This window comes from Sinocyclocheilus rhinocerous, unplaced genomic scaffold (assembly GCF_001515625.1).
Source record: "Sinocyclocheilus rhinocerous isolate Xijiao unplaced genomic scaffold, SAMN03320098_v1.1 scaffold2347, whole genome shotgun sequence".
In the NCBI taxonomy this organism is placed as follows: domain Eukaryota; kingdom Metazoa; phylum Chordata; class Actinopteri; order Cypriniformes; family Cyprinidae; genus Sinocyclocheilus; species Sinocyclocheilus rhinocerous.
The window spans coordinates 254,248-271,571 of NW_015638980.1; the positions used below are offsets into that span (position 1 = coordinate 254,248).

Consider the following 17,324-nt stretch of genomic DNA (forward strand, 5'->3'; position numbering starts at 1 on the left):
CTGTAATTCTGATAAGCTGTCGGACACGGGCCGGGCTAGGGCCTATATTTGAGGCCCGTGCAGGGAACTATGATGAAGCAGTGCTAAATATATAGCGTTATGTCAAAATACTCATTTATTTAATTTTAAATTAAACAGCTGTAATCCTGATAGTATTCCCACTTTTTTACAAAATGTAACTGTAATCTAAATATTTTGTTTTTTGATTTAACTGTAACGGATTACAGTTACTAGATTTTTGTATCCTGATTACATAACGCCGTTACATGTATTCCGTTACTCCCTAACCCTGCACACACCGAACGCGTCATTCTGTACTGCTTTCACAGATTAAATGCAGCGATCCAAAACAGTCAATCTAATCATCGTTCAGACAAAACTTTGCTTCAAGAATGAGCCACACTGTTGACGTGATCTAATCACTAGCACACCCTGAGCACATGTGAGTTAAAGTATTCCTCTTATCGGCAAGACATATCGGCATAATTTTTCATATCAGGCCGATGCCGATATGTACATTTAAAGCCATTATCGGCCGATTCGGATATCAGTCCGATAATATCGTGCATCCCTAGTTATTGGTCTTGGTCTGTGAAACAACTTTCCTTTTCAGGTGACATCATTTAGCCTGTCTTTATTTACATTATGGCTCATAACACCCACTTTCAACAATCCAATCAATTTCTGATGGATCAGACCTGTTAATCCACATTTTCGCTTATTAAATGTCTAGTTTCCTTCTGAAATGCATCAGTTGGCCAAGTAGTAAAAATTTTGTTTCATTGTATGGCTTCAATTACTAGTAGCTTTTTCATTTAAAACTACCAGCAACAAGATTTACTGTACACAGCGAAAGATTGATTTTCAGCACTTGACAAACTCTGGGTTGTTTAGTTTAGTTTCTACACTCATAAAGTGAATAACACAATAACTCAAAGACTGAAAAAAGTGAACTTTTATGTTGAGTTGTAGCATATGTGTTTTAGATCTACAAAGACTCTATCCTTTGCAATCGGCACGCAAAGGGCTTCTTCTAAAAAGCTTTAAAACTAAATTTGCTAAAATAAACATTTCAACAGCACATAGCAGTGAAAACCACAGAGAATTAAAACGGCAATTTTGGATTTTTGCCTTCAGTGAAACAATTTACATTCCATACTTTATACTTTTTCCAAACAGCTGTAGATGCTGGAAGAACTTTGCTGAAATGTCAAAGGAATATCTCCTCTTTGTGTACTGCTGTTCATGTCACCAGTATTCTGATCATGCAGATTCACGATGCCTCTGTGGGACCATGAAATGGCATGGCATACATGTTAGGAATACATGCAAACAGACAGTGCTGTTACTCAGCGATTTACTGACGTCGGACAACTGCTGTCTTGTCAGAGACAGAGACTTAGCCGGTCTGGCAGCCCACTCTGTGCTATACAGGCCTTCAACAAAAGTGTATTACTGGGACGTCCCAGCTGCACTAGTCCCCACAGCTGCAGAAACTACTCTGGTGGAGGCCAGCAGGTGGCCTGTATCTCTAACACCTCTCCAGAAACATGTAAGAGAAATTTACATCAAGAGGAACATTGTCCGTGGCTCGATTCTTTAGTGTTTCATTGGTCTTTGTTAAATATGTGAGAACATGACCATACATTTGGCTAGTATGATATAGAAGTAAAACGTAAATAGATGAATCTCACAAAAAATGCAGGTGCATTTTTCCTGCATGTCCCCTCAAAAAAAAAAAAAAAGTAGGCTACCGATTTTGTTTTTGCACTGTGAAATTATTTTCATGAAGTTTAAGCACTCACCAAAATTCTTAATATGTAATGCATCCAGATGTTTTCCTTTTCCTTTTTTTTTTTTTTAATAAATTCCCTTTATTCTCAATAGTGATTTTTTGTTAGATAAAACAGTATGTACAGTGTACCATATTATTGTAATTTCAGTTAAATTAGTATGAGTATTTTTAATCAGTATTTTGTTAAATTCAGTACTTATATATATATATATACAGTGGGTACGGAAAGTATTCAGACCCCCTTAAATTTTTCACTCTTTGTTATATTGCAGCCATTTGCTAAAATCATTTAAGTTAATTTTTTTTCCTCATTAAGGTACACACAGCACCCCATATTGACAGAAAAACACAGAATTGTTGACATCTTTGCAGATTTATTAAAAAAGAAAAACTGAAAAATGCTCAGTATTTAGTAGAAGCACCCATTTGATCTAATACAGCCATGAGTCTTTTTGGGAAAGATGCAACAAGTTTTTCACACATGGATTTGGGGATCCTCTGCCATTCCTCCTTGCAAATCCTCTCCAGTTAAGTATGAACATTTTACACATTTAGACAACTTACTGTCTAAATACCTTTAATTTTAAACAGATTATCTATTATTTTATCATATAAAAGCTAACAAGCTTATCTTTTTGTGAAATGTTTTGCTTTAAAACTGTGCTTTTGCTGTCTTTCTTTAAATGGCACTTTATTATTATTATTATTATTATTATTATTATTTAATGCAATGACATTCAGATATGTTCAAGTGTGACTTAAGTGTCCAAAGTTGAAAAATGTGCACAATAATTTGCTCTGACATCTTACATTGAAAAATGTTAACTAAACAGAAATAGCTTTTCTTTCTTTCTTTCTTTTTATTTTTAATTTTTATATAGATATACAATTTCATATCTATGCAATGATATTTCAGACATATTCAAGTGCAAGCTAAATGGAAGAAGTTCACTGAAAATAAAATTGTCATCATTTACCCACTCCACAGCCAAATTATATTTTTTCTTTTGTTTCATGGGAAAAAAGCAGTCTGAATATAAAGCACAAAGTGACCAGGGGCTGTAAATCTAATCTAAAATCTCATTCTTGTGTGTCTTGTTTTTTTCAAATATGGTACCTAATTTGATGTCATTCATTTTGATATCAATCAAGTTAATTAGTATCTGATTGCAATGTGTAAACTTTTTATATGCACAAATGTAAAAGATATTTAAGTACTTGACTTAAATGGTTTGTTCCCCTCAAAATGTATTTATGACTTCAGAAGACTTAAAAAAAACATGAGTTCCAGGGAAGATTTTATGATCTTTTTTTGTTGTTTTGGGAACTTGACAGCCCCGGTATGACAAAGAGCAGCTTCTGCAATTTGCTAAAATTGTCTTTTGTTTTCCACCGGTATGGAACAAGATGAGGGTGAGCAAATGATGACGGAGTTTTTATTTTTGTGTGAGCTTTCCTCATTCAGGAAATTGTGGAAAGCATGGTCTATTCAATGTGAATTGGTCTAGTTGTTTGACCTCTTATTTGTGCATGCTAAAGCAAAACAGCTGTAAAACTCCACAGCTAAACTAACCCACATTTTTCTATTTAAAAAGCCCAACTCACTTTATTTAATGTTCGGCGGTCCTAACTTAAGTATGCCATGCCTTTAATGATTTGGTCCCTGAGACGAATGCAAGTCCAAAATGAATATCACAAACAAACTGCCTCGAAAAAAGTATAATATGCTTTCATGGCAACTTTAAAGGTCCCCTGAAATGCTTAGAAACACGCAGCGTTACTCTATGTGTTGACGTCATTTTAACTGAAACAGGAAGACAGGGCGGGACATATCAAGCAGCCCCGCCCCTTTTTAAAATAGCCAATAGCGTTCGTTTATATCACAGCTTGGGCTAGAGCCGTTCAGAGCCGTTGAGCTCCGTAAAGCCGCAGGGTATGCCAGCCACAATCTCATCCATATTGCTAAAAAATCTAGCATTCTGTGTAGAATTCAAATAGCTCCGATACATTTTGTGGTCTGCGCCGACTCGCGCATGTGATCCGCTCCGTGCTATCGTGTTTCTAAATGCGAATTTTGTCACTGTTTTGGAGCACACCGCCTTATAGATAACCTTAAGACTAACATATTGATACTAACACCCAAAAAACTTTAATTTTGATTTCATGGGGACTTTAACATTCCCTCTAAAACGGACTCCTGGCAGCTGCAGCCATACAGTTCCCCAACCACAAGAACTCCACACAGGGGTTCCATCCTGGCAAAAACAGAGGAGTCTTTGATTGGGGAACGGTCAGCTCCCAGCCGTCTGTTTTAACAAGAAATAGGGAAATGAGGGGAGAAATGCGGTGAATAAGAAAACAAATGTCTGTTTGGGTACAGATTAATAGGACTCGAAGCTTCACAGGGAGCCAAGGGAAATAAAACGTGCACCCAAAGCATTCCATTCAGATGAAACCCTAAAGACTTTGTTTGGGTCAACGCAGAGCGCTTTTCAATCCGACTGAAGCTCTTAACCAGTAGCAGAACCAAAGGGAATTGCTTGAATTATGATTCCTTCCAAACAGGTTCCCAAAAAACCCCTATCTGCCTCTACTCATGCCATTGGTTGAACCAGAAGTTGATTTGACAGACCATTTAATCAAACACAGCAATGAATTGAAAGCACCACAGAGTTAAGTCAACCAACAAATGATTTGCGTAAAGGGATGTTTCACCCAAACATTTAAAACTGTCATAATTTACTCATCCTTATATCGTGAAACATAAAAAAAGGATATTTTGTGAAATGTTACAGTTCGTAAATTTTAATGGTGTTTTATCGATGTACACACTGACATTATCGAGTATGCCACTCAAAAAAAAATCCCAACAAAAACACATCTTGAGAGACCAAAAGCATTCACTGTCTGATGAAGCCTATTAAGGCCAGAGTATACTTCGGTTTTTACGTGTACGCAAGGGTCCGCAAACAGTGCAAGTGATGCAATTTCATCACCAGAATGGTAAGCGCACCATCTGATTTTTGTACATGTGATCCCTAAACCTCAAAAAGTGGTTTAACTGGAAAACTGGCGACCTATAAGTCTCCTAAATAACGACTACAAAATATTAGTCATAGTCCTATGAAATTGACGAATGTCAATGGAGTTTTATGACAGACAGACTTATTTTAAACAATATTAGACTCGTTCTTGATATTTTAGATCACTCAGATTTGATCCCTGATGACAGTTTCCTGCTTTTTCTTGATTTTTATAAAGCTTTTGATTCAACTGAATTTCCTTTTATTCTTAAGTCCTTGAATATTTTTGGTTGTGGCCCCAATTTTATTAATGCAATTCAAACTTTGTACAATAGTGCCAATGCTTCAATCAAATTACAACATGGTACTACTCATAGGTTTAATATAGATAGAGGCATCAAGGCACATTTAAAAAAAAGTATCTCTGTGGCAAATCGATCAATATTAATAAGCCAACTGGCTGATGACACAACTCTTTTTTTGGAAAATAAAGATCAAGTTCCTTTAGCCTAAGACATAATAATTTTTTTTTCTTCTGCTTCTGGTTTAAGTCTTAAAATCCGTAAATGTTAAATCCGTAAATGTTAACTTGTATCTATAAAAGATTCTACTGATGTTAAAATTTGTGACATCCCAGTCAATCCCGAGATCACATACCAGGGTATAATTATATGTAAAGATCAGAAAAAGAGATCAAAGCTTAATTTTGAACCTCTTATTTTCTCTATCCGACGCAAATTAAACTCCTGCTTACAGCATGATCTGTCAATAGCAGGTAGAGTGTTGCTTTCTAAAACAGATGGGTTATCTCAGGTTATCTATCCTGCTATAGCACTGGATGTTTCTGTGGAAATTTATAAAACATTGGACAAAATTATAGTAGACTGTTTGGAATTCTAAAACTCACTTAATTAAAAAAAAACCAAAAAGCATTATGCTAGCTGATCGGGCTATGGGGGGTTTTGAGTTAGTGGATTTATCCACTCTTAATAATTCCTTTAAAGTTAAATGGATAAAGTCATTTTTAAACAACCCCACATCCTTTTGGAACATTATTCCAAATCATATTTTTAGTTCATTTGGAGGTGTACATTTTTTGTTGCGCTGCAGCTTTGATATCTCTAAAATACCTTTAACTTTATCTAGCTTTCATAAACAGGCTTTAATAAGTTGGTCCCTTATATATAATTATAGTTTTTCTCCACATAGTTATTTTATTTGGAACAATAAAAATATTCAAAATATTAGGCTTTTTTTTTCATAACTGGTTTGATAAAAATGTACTTTAAGTCAGTCAACTTTTATATGCTCGTGGTGTCCTTTTCACTTATGAACATTGTTTATTTTGCTAATATATAAAAATTTCACTGTCTGTTTAGGCTGAGGGAGATTTGCATCAAAATAATGCTCTAATATGAAAAGTATGTATACTTGCTAAATATGCTGTTTTTGTTAAACCATTGAAGACTAAACATCAGGCACATCATATTAAGAGCTTCTTTCATCTGTTGCATGGATCTGTTTACTCATGACACACTGACCTAAACCATATGTAATTTCAGATGATGGAAAATGAAGACATACCAACAACTTTGGGTAGTTTTTGTCTCCTCAGAGGGATTCTGGGGAGTTTGGTGCTGATTCGACTGAATCCGCCGCAGAGGTTTATTTTGGCCTTCTTGCTGTTGGTGGAGTTTTCCTGGTCAGGGCTGAAAGAGGAAGGGTGACGTTAGACCAACATTACACTGACTAGAAATGGATTGCATATCGTAGATGTGTGTTAGTGTAGATCAATAGCCTTCTAGCATAAACGACATCGAGATTGTAGATATGATGTTCAAATGAAGAAGGAAAAGATGGATTCATTTGCCTCACGGGCAAACTGAGGAAATCTAGGCTCAGTTGGTCTTTACGTTCTGTAGTTTTCCAGCCATTTAGAAAAGGTGGAAAGTTTAAGAAAACAGCCGACTGTGATTTCTAGAACACGAGAGTCTTGAGTTTTCCCGACTGACCACGTAGAACAGAGGAGGCTTTCACTTCAGCGAACTGTGAACAATTCTGATGACAGGCTTTGTTAAAAGATGATTTTTGCCAGGGGTGTAAGAGCAGAGTGAGTTTGAGGGAGACACAAAGGACACGTTCACACCGTCGATGCAGAATATGGCCCGTTTTACATCATCAAATACGGTTACGTTCACACATAGTTTGTACAGTGTGAGCAGAACCACTCCAGGTTAATTGTTTAAAGCTGTTATATTAATTATGACAAAACTTCAAAGAATCATTGAAGAATCCTGACAAAAAAAAAAAATGCATCATTGTTTTCATAAAAAATATTAAGCCGCACAACTGTTTTCAACTTTGATAATACGAAATCAGCATATTAGAATGATTCCTGAAGGATCATGTGACTGAAGACTAGAGTAGTGATGCTGAAAATTCAGCTTTGCATCACAGGAATAAATTACATTTTGTAATATATTACAATAGAAAATATCTTATATTTATTTATCAAATAAATGCAGTAGCGGTGAGCATAAGACCTAAACTTTTGAACAGAAATGCGTTTGAGTTTAAACTAGTATTTCTGATTATTTCATTAGTAAAGGGATATATCTGACACTCTAAATACTTTACGTGCTTTGAATTTTCTTAAATTATAAAGTGTAGCATATAAGTTCTGCAAGTAGTTCTGCCTCAAACTCACACTATTGGTTTAGCCCAATTTTGACATCAAACCACTCAAATAATGAAAGTGTCCTATTTACAAATGGTTGGAATTCATTAACATACACGTTCACCTATCAAATCTGAGGTTTACAAAGCATCTGTGAATCCGGAGGAGTTGTGAAAGTCCAGTTTAAATGCCAATTACTTATATGTGAGCCTGGACCACAAAACCAGTCATTTATACATCTGAAAGCTGAATAAATAAGCTTTCCATTGATGTATGGTTTGTTAGGATAGGACACTATTTGGCCGAGATACAACTATTTGAAAATCTGGAATCTGAGGGTGCAAAAAAATCTAAATATTGAGAAAATCACCTTTAAAGTTGTCCAAATGAAGTTCTTAGCAATGCATATTACTATTTTTTTTTTACTAAAGTTTTAATATATTTACAGTAGGAAATTTACAAAATATCTTCATGAAACATGATCTTTACTTAATATCCTAATGATTTTTGGCACAAAAGAAAAATCAATAATTTTGACCCATACAATGTATTTTTGCTACCTGGTCTCATGGCACTTTTTAGCGAGACGCGAAATACGTACCAGTAAGTACATTTCACTTTTTCTAAAATAAATGAACACTAGAGGCAGTAAAACTCTGACACCTTTTATTCCTTTTCACACAAATTTACAGAGTTTCGATTAATAAAGCGTAATTCTCACACAATTACTTAAAGAATATCATGTTATGACTTCAAAACAATATTAATATGCTGGAAAGATTTGAAAACTGATGCTTTTGAACGTTAGCATCGCACATATCCAGCTTCATATCTATGGGTTTTCATAGGCGGAAGGTTTGTTTCGGTAGCTCACAATACAACTCTAATAGTTGTCTTTGCGTATTAAACTGTAATTGGAGAAAGTATTCCAACCTTTAGCTTTTAATTCAGAAGGTTGGGACTTAGTAAGAACTGGATTGAGAAACTTACTTGCGGTTGTCTTTGTTGCTACAGAGGAAGCAGCAGCACAGCAGAGAGAGAAGAACCACCAGCAGGAATGTCACCAGCGTTCCCGCAGCTATTACTCCCATCCGCTGATTAGGATCTGAGAGAAAGTGAGACAGAAGTTGAGTAAAGTTTGCAATTTACCACAAAACTCACATGTGTATTCAGTTGTTTCATTTAACACGGCCTTTTTCAGGAGAGAATCGGAAGCCGTTCAGTGAAAACATGGCTGTACAAAAGTTAACCAATTCCGTTAATGCAAAAAGCAGTTTCTTTTGCCTACGCGACACATCTTATGGATTTTTAAAGATAAATAAACCCTTTTAGTCTTTTTAAGATGGTGATACTGATTGACTACACAATGACACAACTGACCAATCAGAATCAAGCCTTCCAAAGAGCTGTATAATAATTTCAGATATGTTCTAATCGATACTAAGAATAATTTAATGTTGCATCATTGCAAACGTTGTTTCACATTAAACAGCTTTTACATTTCCTTAAATTTTGCCTACTAAAGAACATTGTACAGAAATGAACCAAAATGTCCTTGCAATTACCACACCAGTTCAGGAGTTTAAGAGCTAGCAGTTGTGTCCTGTGATATGCAGGACTTCTGCCAGTGGCTTCTTTGCATCTGTTGCCAACAGGCATTATCACTGGAGCATAAAGTGTGGCCATTTGGCTCTTCCGTTCATAAACAAAGACAATGTTGGGATGCTTAATTTGGCACTGGTGAGAATGAAGGATTTCAGCTGTTGGACTCACTGTATTTTTTGTCTGGATTGTCCAAGGCCAGTTATTAGCCCAATAATACATACTGAAATAATTACTGGCCTTGGATAATCCAGACAAAATATATGGTGCATCCAACATGTGTAATCTTTATATTTAAGCAACTTCAAAGTCCAAAAGTGAAACTTAAAGTAAACCCATATCCAGACCCATCCAGCAGGCCATAAACTATGTACGTAACACAGTTTATCAGAGGCATTTGTTTATTTAAAATGCATTTTAAATCTGTGTGCCAATTGTACTTTTGGAACAATTTTAAAGGAATACTTCACCCAAAAATGAAAAAAAAAAAAAAAAAAAATTCAATAAATGTATTCAACAACAGGTCATCCAAGATTTGAAAGAGTTTGCTTTTTCATCAGAACAGGTTTGGAGAAATTTACCATCACATCACTTGCTCACCAATGGATCCTCTGCAGTGAATGGGTGCCGTCAGAATGAGTCCAAACAACTGATAAAAACATCACAATAATCCACAAGTAATCCACACCACTCCAGTCCATCAATTAACATCTTTTGAAGCGAAAAGCTGTGTGCTGGTAAGAAATGAATCCATGATTAAGGCATTTTAACTTTAAATCATCGCTTCTGGCCAAAATGCGAGTCCATAATCCATAGTAACGCTTCCTCCACGAAAAAGTCCATCCCCTGTTGTCCTCACACATCACAATCCACCGACATATTTGTTTAGAACTGTTTAGGACTGTTTTCACTTGTAAACGGTGCTTGATCTGTGTATAATTCTCTCCTGATTCAGACGAGAGGACTTTTTCACTGAAGAAAACAATATTATGGATAGAGGCTTAAAGTTAAAAAAACGTCTTGATGGATTTGTTTCTTACAAACATGCAGCTTTTCATTTCACAAGACGTTAATTGATGGACTGGAGTCATGTGGATTACTTGTGGATTATTGTGATGTTTTTATCAGCTGTTTAGACTCTCATTCTGACGGCACCCATTCACTGCAGAGGATCCACTGGTGTGCAAGTCATGTAATGCTAAATTTCTTTAAATCTTTCCAGTGAAGAAACAAACTTATCTACATTTTGGATGGCCTGAGGGTGACTACATTTTCAGCAAAAGTTCATTTTTGAGTAAACAGAAATATTATTTTCAGCTGAACCCAAATATTCCTTTCATAATATTTCTTGTGCAAACATTTGCTACTCGAAAGCCAACTGAAAACAGTTAAAGCATAATAACTGATGACAACTTATTTGACTCTCTGATTTGTGCTCTAGATTCTGTCACAAGTGTGGAGCTCAGTCCGGGTGTAGTGTGGGGTATGGGCACATGAAAGCACAGCTGCATTCAAGGAAGGCCTCATTGAGGTCGGCCACGATGACATCATTACTGCTTTCACTCAGGTCCCTGTGAAACTTCTGCTGACCCACACCTTTTCTCATTACTGTCTCTCTCTCTCTCTCGCTCTCTTCCTGTAGTATTTCTCTCAGCTGTGTGAAACAACCTCGTCTCTCACTAACTCGACGAGCAGGCAGGAAAAGAGCCAAAAAACACAGCCGTAAAAATAAGACACCACTCTGGAAACACCATCAGGGCCGCCATGTTAAACTGCTGCTGTCTACGGCAGTGACCTACATAGTGAGGACTATGCAGGCATGTTACCAATAGCAACTGTGTTTTTATTTGCCTGCACAGCAAGTTTCTCATAGATTTTTGAAGGAAAACAAATGATTTTTTTACCTCATTCCTTAATCCAGGAATGACCTTAATCCAATAATATTGAAGATTATGGTGCAATAAAGTTAATTAGCTTTATAAATACACTTTTCAAATGAAGAGTAGTGAGTAATGACTTGAATTTGGGGTCTCACGCAAAGCAATCAAATGGATTTGACGACTTTGCATAAAGCACACAAATCATATGTATTGGCAAAAATACATATATGTTTTTTTATCAGCATCCTAGCTACCGATTTTATGTTCTGTGAACGTTTTTATTAGGTTATGAAAATGTTATTTTCCTTGATTATTCAGATGTTTTGGAAAACAGCGTGTTTTTGTTAAAATATATTAACATTGATAAAATAAGATAACCAGACTTGTTTTCAGAGAATATATCTTGGAAATAAATGTATTTTTCTTACCCCATTGGCAAATATTTAGTATTGTTTTAAGCATAAACCTAACAAACTTTTGCTTAACATGACAACAATTACTTGTCAATGGGGTAAGAAAAATATGGAAACACTTTACTTAAAGCCTTTATAAATAATGTATTATCAAAAAAATTGTTTTACTCCTTGTAATGCACCTTATAATGTATTATATGATCTCATGAATAATTGTATCTACATTTAACATTATAAGACTCATCTATTCATTGCTATATCTTTAGAAGGTATAATGCATTAAAACATGACAAACAAACCTTCAAATATTATAATACATTTTACCTTTGGTTACAATTATTTATGAAAAGATATAATGCAATACAATGTACATTATGAATACCTTATACTTAAATGCATTATATATAAAGGTTTTAAGTGCCAAAAATACATTTAATTATTAATTTAAATTCACTGTCAGAAAAAAGGGTACGGTTGGGGTCCGTTTGTGAACACTTAGGGTACAAATGGTGAAGTTGTACCCTTAATGGGTCATAGTTACACCTTAGGGTACTCATGTGTACCATTTAGGGGTAAAAAAATGTACAAATATGTTTCCAACTGTCAGAGGGTCCATGTTTGGACCATTTCATCCCCAAACAAAGGTACAATCACTTGTGTGACAAAAGGAGTAAGCCAAAGTGTATGAAACGGTCACCCAAAATAGATTAAACAGAGAGTAAGATATTAATTTTCATGAGTTGTTGGTTATTTGGAAGAGATGCACAACATAACCAAATATATTTAAGAGCCCACATCTTTACTGACTAGTTCTGAACAGTATACAAACACATGACATTTAAATGATTATTCAGAGCATCAAGATAATAACTTTTAAACATAAAGCAAATGTATTAAAGTAGGCCTGCATTTTTAATTGTAATTGTAATTCATTTAGAGTTAGCTTTTTTTAAGAACTGATAGTTTTGTTAATTAAAAGTATAGGTGCTCAACAAATATATTTGTTGAAAATTTGTGCTTCGTGTCCATACAGTATCTCCATGAGAAACTGTGATCTAGCAGTGGGCGATATGACCAACGTCTTCTATCACAATATGAGTCATTTTGTTTCACGATAATAATATATCACAATCTAGTTCTTTTTGCAGGAAATAAGTTTAATAAAAATAAATAGTCTATAAAAAATACTAGTCTAATGTAGAGTAAAACATTCTCAAACATATTAAAGTAAACAGTAATAAAATAAGAACAAAGAATGTAATTACAAGCTATATGACAAAAAAATTACAATAGAAAAAGGTTTTTAATGTAATAAAAGTTTTTCAGGTGTGATTGCTGTGGATTATTAGGGGCCGTTCACATGTCGCACCTAAAACACGTGGAAAACGCTAGCCGCACAGCTTTCTCCTTCTTTCTAAAGTGCTCGGTGGCTTGCGCTCCCCTTGCGTCTGCCGTTGCTAAGCTCATCATCCATGATGATGTGGAAGTTTCAGTAAAGGATAAATGGATTTCCAGCACTGAAAATCGTTTGCAGTAGCTCTGCTACTAAATTTATTTTAAAATGGCTATCCCTGGACAGCTATGATCAACTGTTCCTCCATCTTGGCTGAGCTTTCAATGTTGTTACAGAAAGGGTGAAGGTGATTGAAACTCCTCTTTGATCACCAAAATGAGATATTTAAAAAAAAAATTCCTGTGAAAAAAAATTTCTTCGTGCCTTAAAATAGCTTGAATGTAACTCTACACCTTGATTGGTTACAAGGTAGTTTGTGACGTAAGAAACACTGCCGATTTCAAACCACGTTTTTGAGACTGTATTTGCTTCACTGGAGTTTAAAAGGAGAAAATACTCCGCAATGGTGTTGACATGAATTTCCACATTGTTTGTCTTAAAGCATATTAAAAACACCACATAGACATATAAACAACATTTAAAAACTTGATTTTCAACACAGGTGCCTTGACCAACTTATTCAAACCATCGACTAGTCAGTCATGAATATTGGCTGTTTTACACATTTGTCAGAAACATCAGAAAACAGTTTCAGTTATATCTAAATTTTCTGTTTGGGTATACCCATTCATTCGCAAACTGTATCATTGGTAAAACTTGCGTTCACTTAAAACCAGCTTGTAAACAATTTCATGCATTTTATTCAAAATTTGTTGATATTTCCAGTTAAGCAAATTTTTTTTTTTTTTAGCAAATTGCTGAAATATGACTATCAATGAGTAAAGGAAACCACTTAATGGATATTCTCTGATTAATTAAATATATTCTCTGAAAACAAGCCTTCTTGTAAAGAATTATTTATTTTAAGGATGTTTGGATGCTTTAATGGAAAGCAAAACAACATTAATGTTTAAGAAAATGATTTTTTAAAAATACTTTAATGGTATTTTTTTTTCGTCCTGTTTGGAACTTCTCCTTTCCTTATCCTTTTTTGCGCACCATTGACGAAAACTGTTTAGCCTGGAAAAATCAAGGTGGCTGTAATGCAATGCATATTGCGTATAATGACCATGACGTGATGTCATGCTGCATTTGCTGTATTTAAAATCATCTCGTTCCACTTTTAGTAACCGATGTCCTCACAAATCCGTCGTGAGTCAAAAGGTGGAATCTTGAGTTGACCTTGGCGTCAACTGGGCAGCTATTTTCCCCCCTCCCCTTTACGTAATGGAAAATGTGACTGATGTTGGACCCCACAAGTATGTCTCAACACTATAGGAGTTCTGCTGAGTCTCCATAGCAAATGAAATAACAGAAAGCTCGAGAAGTTACATTTGCTTTTCCCAAATAGAGGTAGGAAGGGTGTCTTACATAGGTTGCAGGCCCCTGACACTGGGTTGCAGTTCTTGTCATGACAGGGACAGGTCTGGGCACAGTTCACTCCGAACTGACCAAACTCACAGGTCAGGTTGCAGCTAAAATGAAGAGAAATACAAAGAGCACATAAAAAACAATGAAAAGAATGAAGTATAAGCACTGTGTACATAGCAACAGGAGTTTCCAGTGAAAATGGAACAAGGCAGTTACAGGCAATTATGTTGATATTGGAAATGCAAGAACAGGGAAGAGGAATTTAGCATTTGCAATGAATGAAACAAGAACAGATTTTCTCTTTTAAAGAAAAGAAGTAAAAATGAATTCTGTTTTAATGTGTTCTCTGATCTTGTCTTTCAGATCTTCGATCAAGTGATGTTTCATCAACCGAAGATAAAGGTGTGATATGATTCATGTGCATTGTGTGGTCCGTATTAGAATAATTTCCAATAGTCTTTAATGTTTAGTGACTGGTTTCACTTGACAGATAGGTTAAAGATAGGTTTGATCAAGTGAAATAAACTAAGTTACTGAAGGAACAATTTGCAGTTCAGAATGCAGATATTACAAGGACGTCATCACTGGCCATTTTAGATTTGAAGGCTGAATATTCTAACAATTTGTGTTTATTTCATTTTTCAAACGTTTGAGGTCAGTAGGATTTTTATTTAAATGTACTTAATACTAATTTGATCAAAATTGATAATTTTTTAAAATGTATTAAGAAATAAACAGAAATCTGAATCTATAAAGATGTCTATTTGAAATAAATGCTGTTTTTTAACTTTCTATTCATCAAAGAGTCCTGAAAAAAAATCTATCAAGGATTCCACAAAAATATTGCATTATAACATTGATAATAATAAGTAATAAATGTTTCTTAAGCAGCAAATCAGCATTTTAGAATGATTTCTAAAGGATCATGTGACTTGAAAATTCAGATTTGCCATTACAGGAATGTTTTTAAATAAAAATAAAACGTTTAAAACAAACCAAAAAAAAAAATTGAAATAAAATAAAAATTCTTTAAGACTGAAATTATCTTCTGTACAAAGTTTAAGTGAAATCTGAACATTTAAGTGATTCAGACTCATCAATATTAATAAGTCTTGCAATCGTAATTATTAGTGCTGTCAAATGATTAATCGCGATTAATAGCATCCAAAATAAAAGTTTTTGTTTACATAATATATGAGTGTGTACTGTGTATATTTATAATGTATATATAAATACAAACACATGCATGTATATATTTAAGAAAAATATGTAATATAAATATATAAATGTATATACATGTAAATATTTTCAAAATATATACTATATGTGTGTGTATTTATATATACATAATAAATAAACACAGTACACATACATATATTATATAAACAAAAACTTTTATTTTGGATGCAATTAATCGCGATTATTCGTTTGACAGCACTAGTAATTATACCCAACAGAGTATCAAAAATGCTTTCCTTCTGTTATAAGGGCAAAGATATGCTTTTCCTCACAAAACATACACTTATGTGTTTATGTGATACTCCCCTGAGTATCACCATGTCTTTCTGTGATGGACATGTTTAGTGCCTCGATTTACAAAGTATCAATTAATATTTAACCATTTTTGGTGTCCTATTTAGCAAGGTTTACTCTTCTTTAAACCATTTAGCATGAGTCTTTGGGTTTTTCTGTGATTCATTGGTCAATGAAAACAGGCCTAGATATCAAGATGACCTAAATTTGTGCATGACTCAGATGTGACTTACTATGTCCCATAGAAGCCAGGGTCACAGAGACACTCTCCTGTGGCAAAATGGCAGTCTCCATTAAAACAATGGCTGCAGTCTTTTTCACAGTTTTCTCCATAGGTGCCGTTAGGACAGCGCACCTCACAGCTGAATACAGAGAGAGAGATGCAAAGAGGTAGAGGTTATACAATTGGTCAATTCAAAGACTATTTCAGTCTTCATCAAAATAATCTCCAAAAAAATACTTAAGGAGCAACATATAAAATTTTCAGAGGTGAATTCACTAAAACTTTTATATTTCATAGCAAAAACCTCCGTTTTATTTACTAATCACGTGCAATTTAGTTTAATCAAACTGGTTTACAGCACCATTATAATTCTCTTAATTGCAAATATTAGTATTATAGATTGTGCTTCATTCATAAAAATCAGCAATATTTGCTGGTTAACATTTTATTTATTTTTTATTTCATTTATTAAAGGGGTCATATGATGTGATTTCAATTTTTCCTTTCTCTTTGGAGTGTTACAAGCTCTTGGTGCATAAAGAAGATCTGTAAAGTTGCAAAGACTAAAGTCTCAAATCCAAAGAGATATTCTTTATAAAAGTTAAGAGTTAACCACGCCTACCTAAAACGGCTCGTTCTAACACGCCCCAACATACCTACGAAAAGGCGGGGCATAGAGGAGAAACAAAAATGTACAGTATGTGGAAAATAATGTGTTTTTTTTTACTTTAAACCGCATAAACGCATTTCATTACACCAAATACACAAAATAATGTTCTTTTTAGCAGCATCATATGACCCCTTTAACATTTACACTACATTCAAATAATTTTTTTTAATTTAAATGTTATTAATACTTTTATTCAGCAAGGATGCGATTAAATTAATCAAAAGTGACAGTAAAGATAACTGTTTCAAATACATTTCAAACTGTTTTCAACATTGATAATAATAAGAAATGTTTCTTGAGCAGCAAATTATGTGACACTAAAGACTGGAGTAATTTTGCTGAAAATGCAGATAGTGTATGTAAATAAACAGCTCTGTCAGTAGCATAATTCTTTTTTAGTGAATTCCCCCCTCACTTCTCAACTTTGTAACGGTTAGCTACAGTTGCCGAAAATCTGTACCGATCTCCAATCCAGCCGGGATTGCAGTGGGAACACTTCCCGTTGATGCGGTTGCAGTAATGACCGTCTTTGCACGGCGGACACTGATCCTTACAGTTCTCTCCGAAGTAACCCTCTGCACACAGCTGATCACATTTTGTCCCGTTCCAGCCGCTCTCACACGTTTCACAGTGACCCTCCGTCACCTTACAGGGCTGCTGGCCTTTACAGTGGCCACACCTGGA

At 34.7% G+C, this 17,324-nt stretch overlaps 1 protein-coding gene across 1 annotated transcript in view; it reads right to left on the reverse strand.

The window, feature by feature from the left end:
* LOC107750756 (scavenger receptor class F member 2-like) overlaps positions 1-17,324 on the reverse strand; it is a 41,757-nt gene that overhangs the window by 14,184 nt on the left and 10,249 nt on the right. Inside the window, exons 5-9 of the mRNA XM_016566283.1 lie at positions 17,101-17,319; positions 15,981-16,109; positions 14,215-14,318; positions 8,486-8,600; positions 6,403-6,527 (exon numbers count right to left, since the gene is read on the reverse strand). Coding sequence (XP_016421769.1) covers positions 6,403-6,527; positions 8,486-8,600; positions 14,215-14,318; positions 15,981-16,109; positions 17,101-17,319 — 692 coding nt within the window. The remainder of the gene's footprint in view (positions 1-6,402; positions 6,528-8,485; positions 8,601-14,214; positions 14,319-15,980; positions 16,110-17,100; positions 17,320-17,324) is intronic.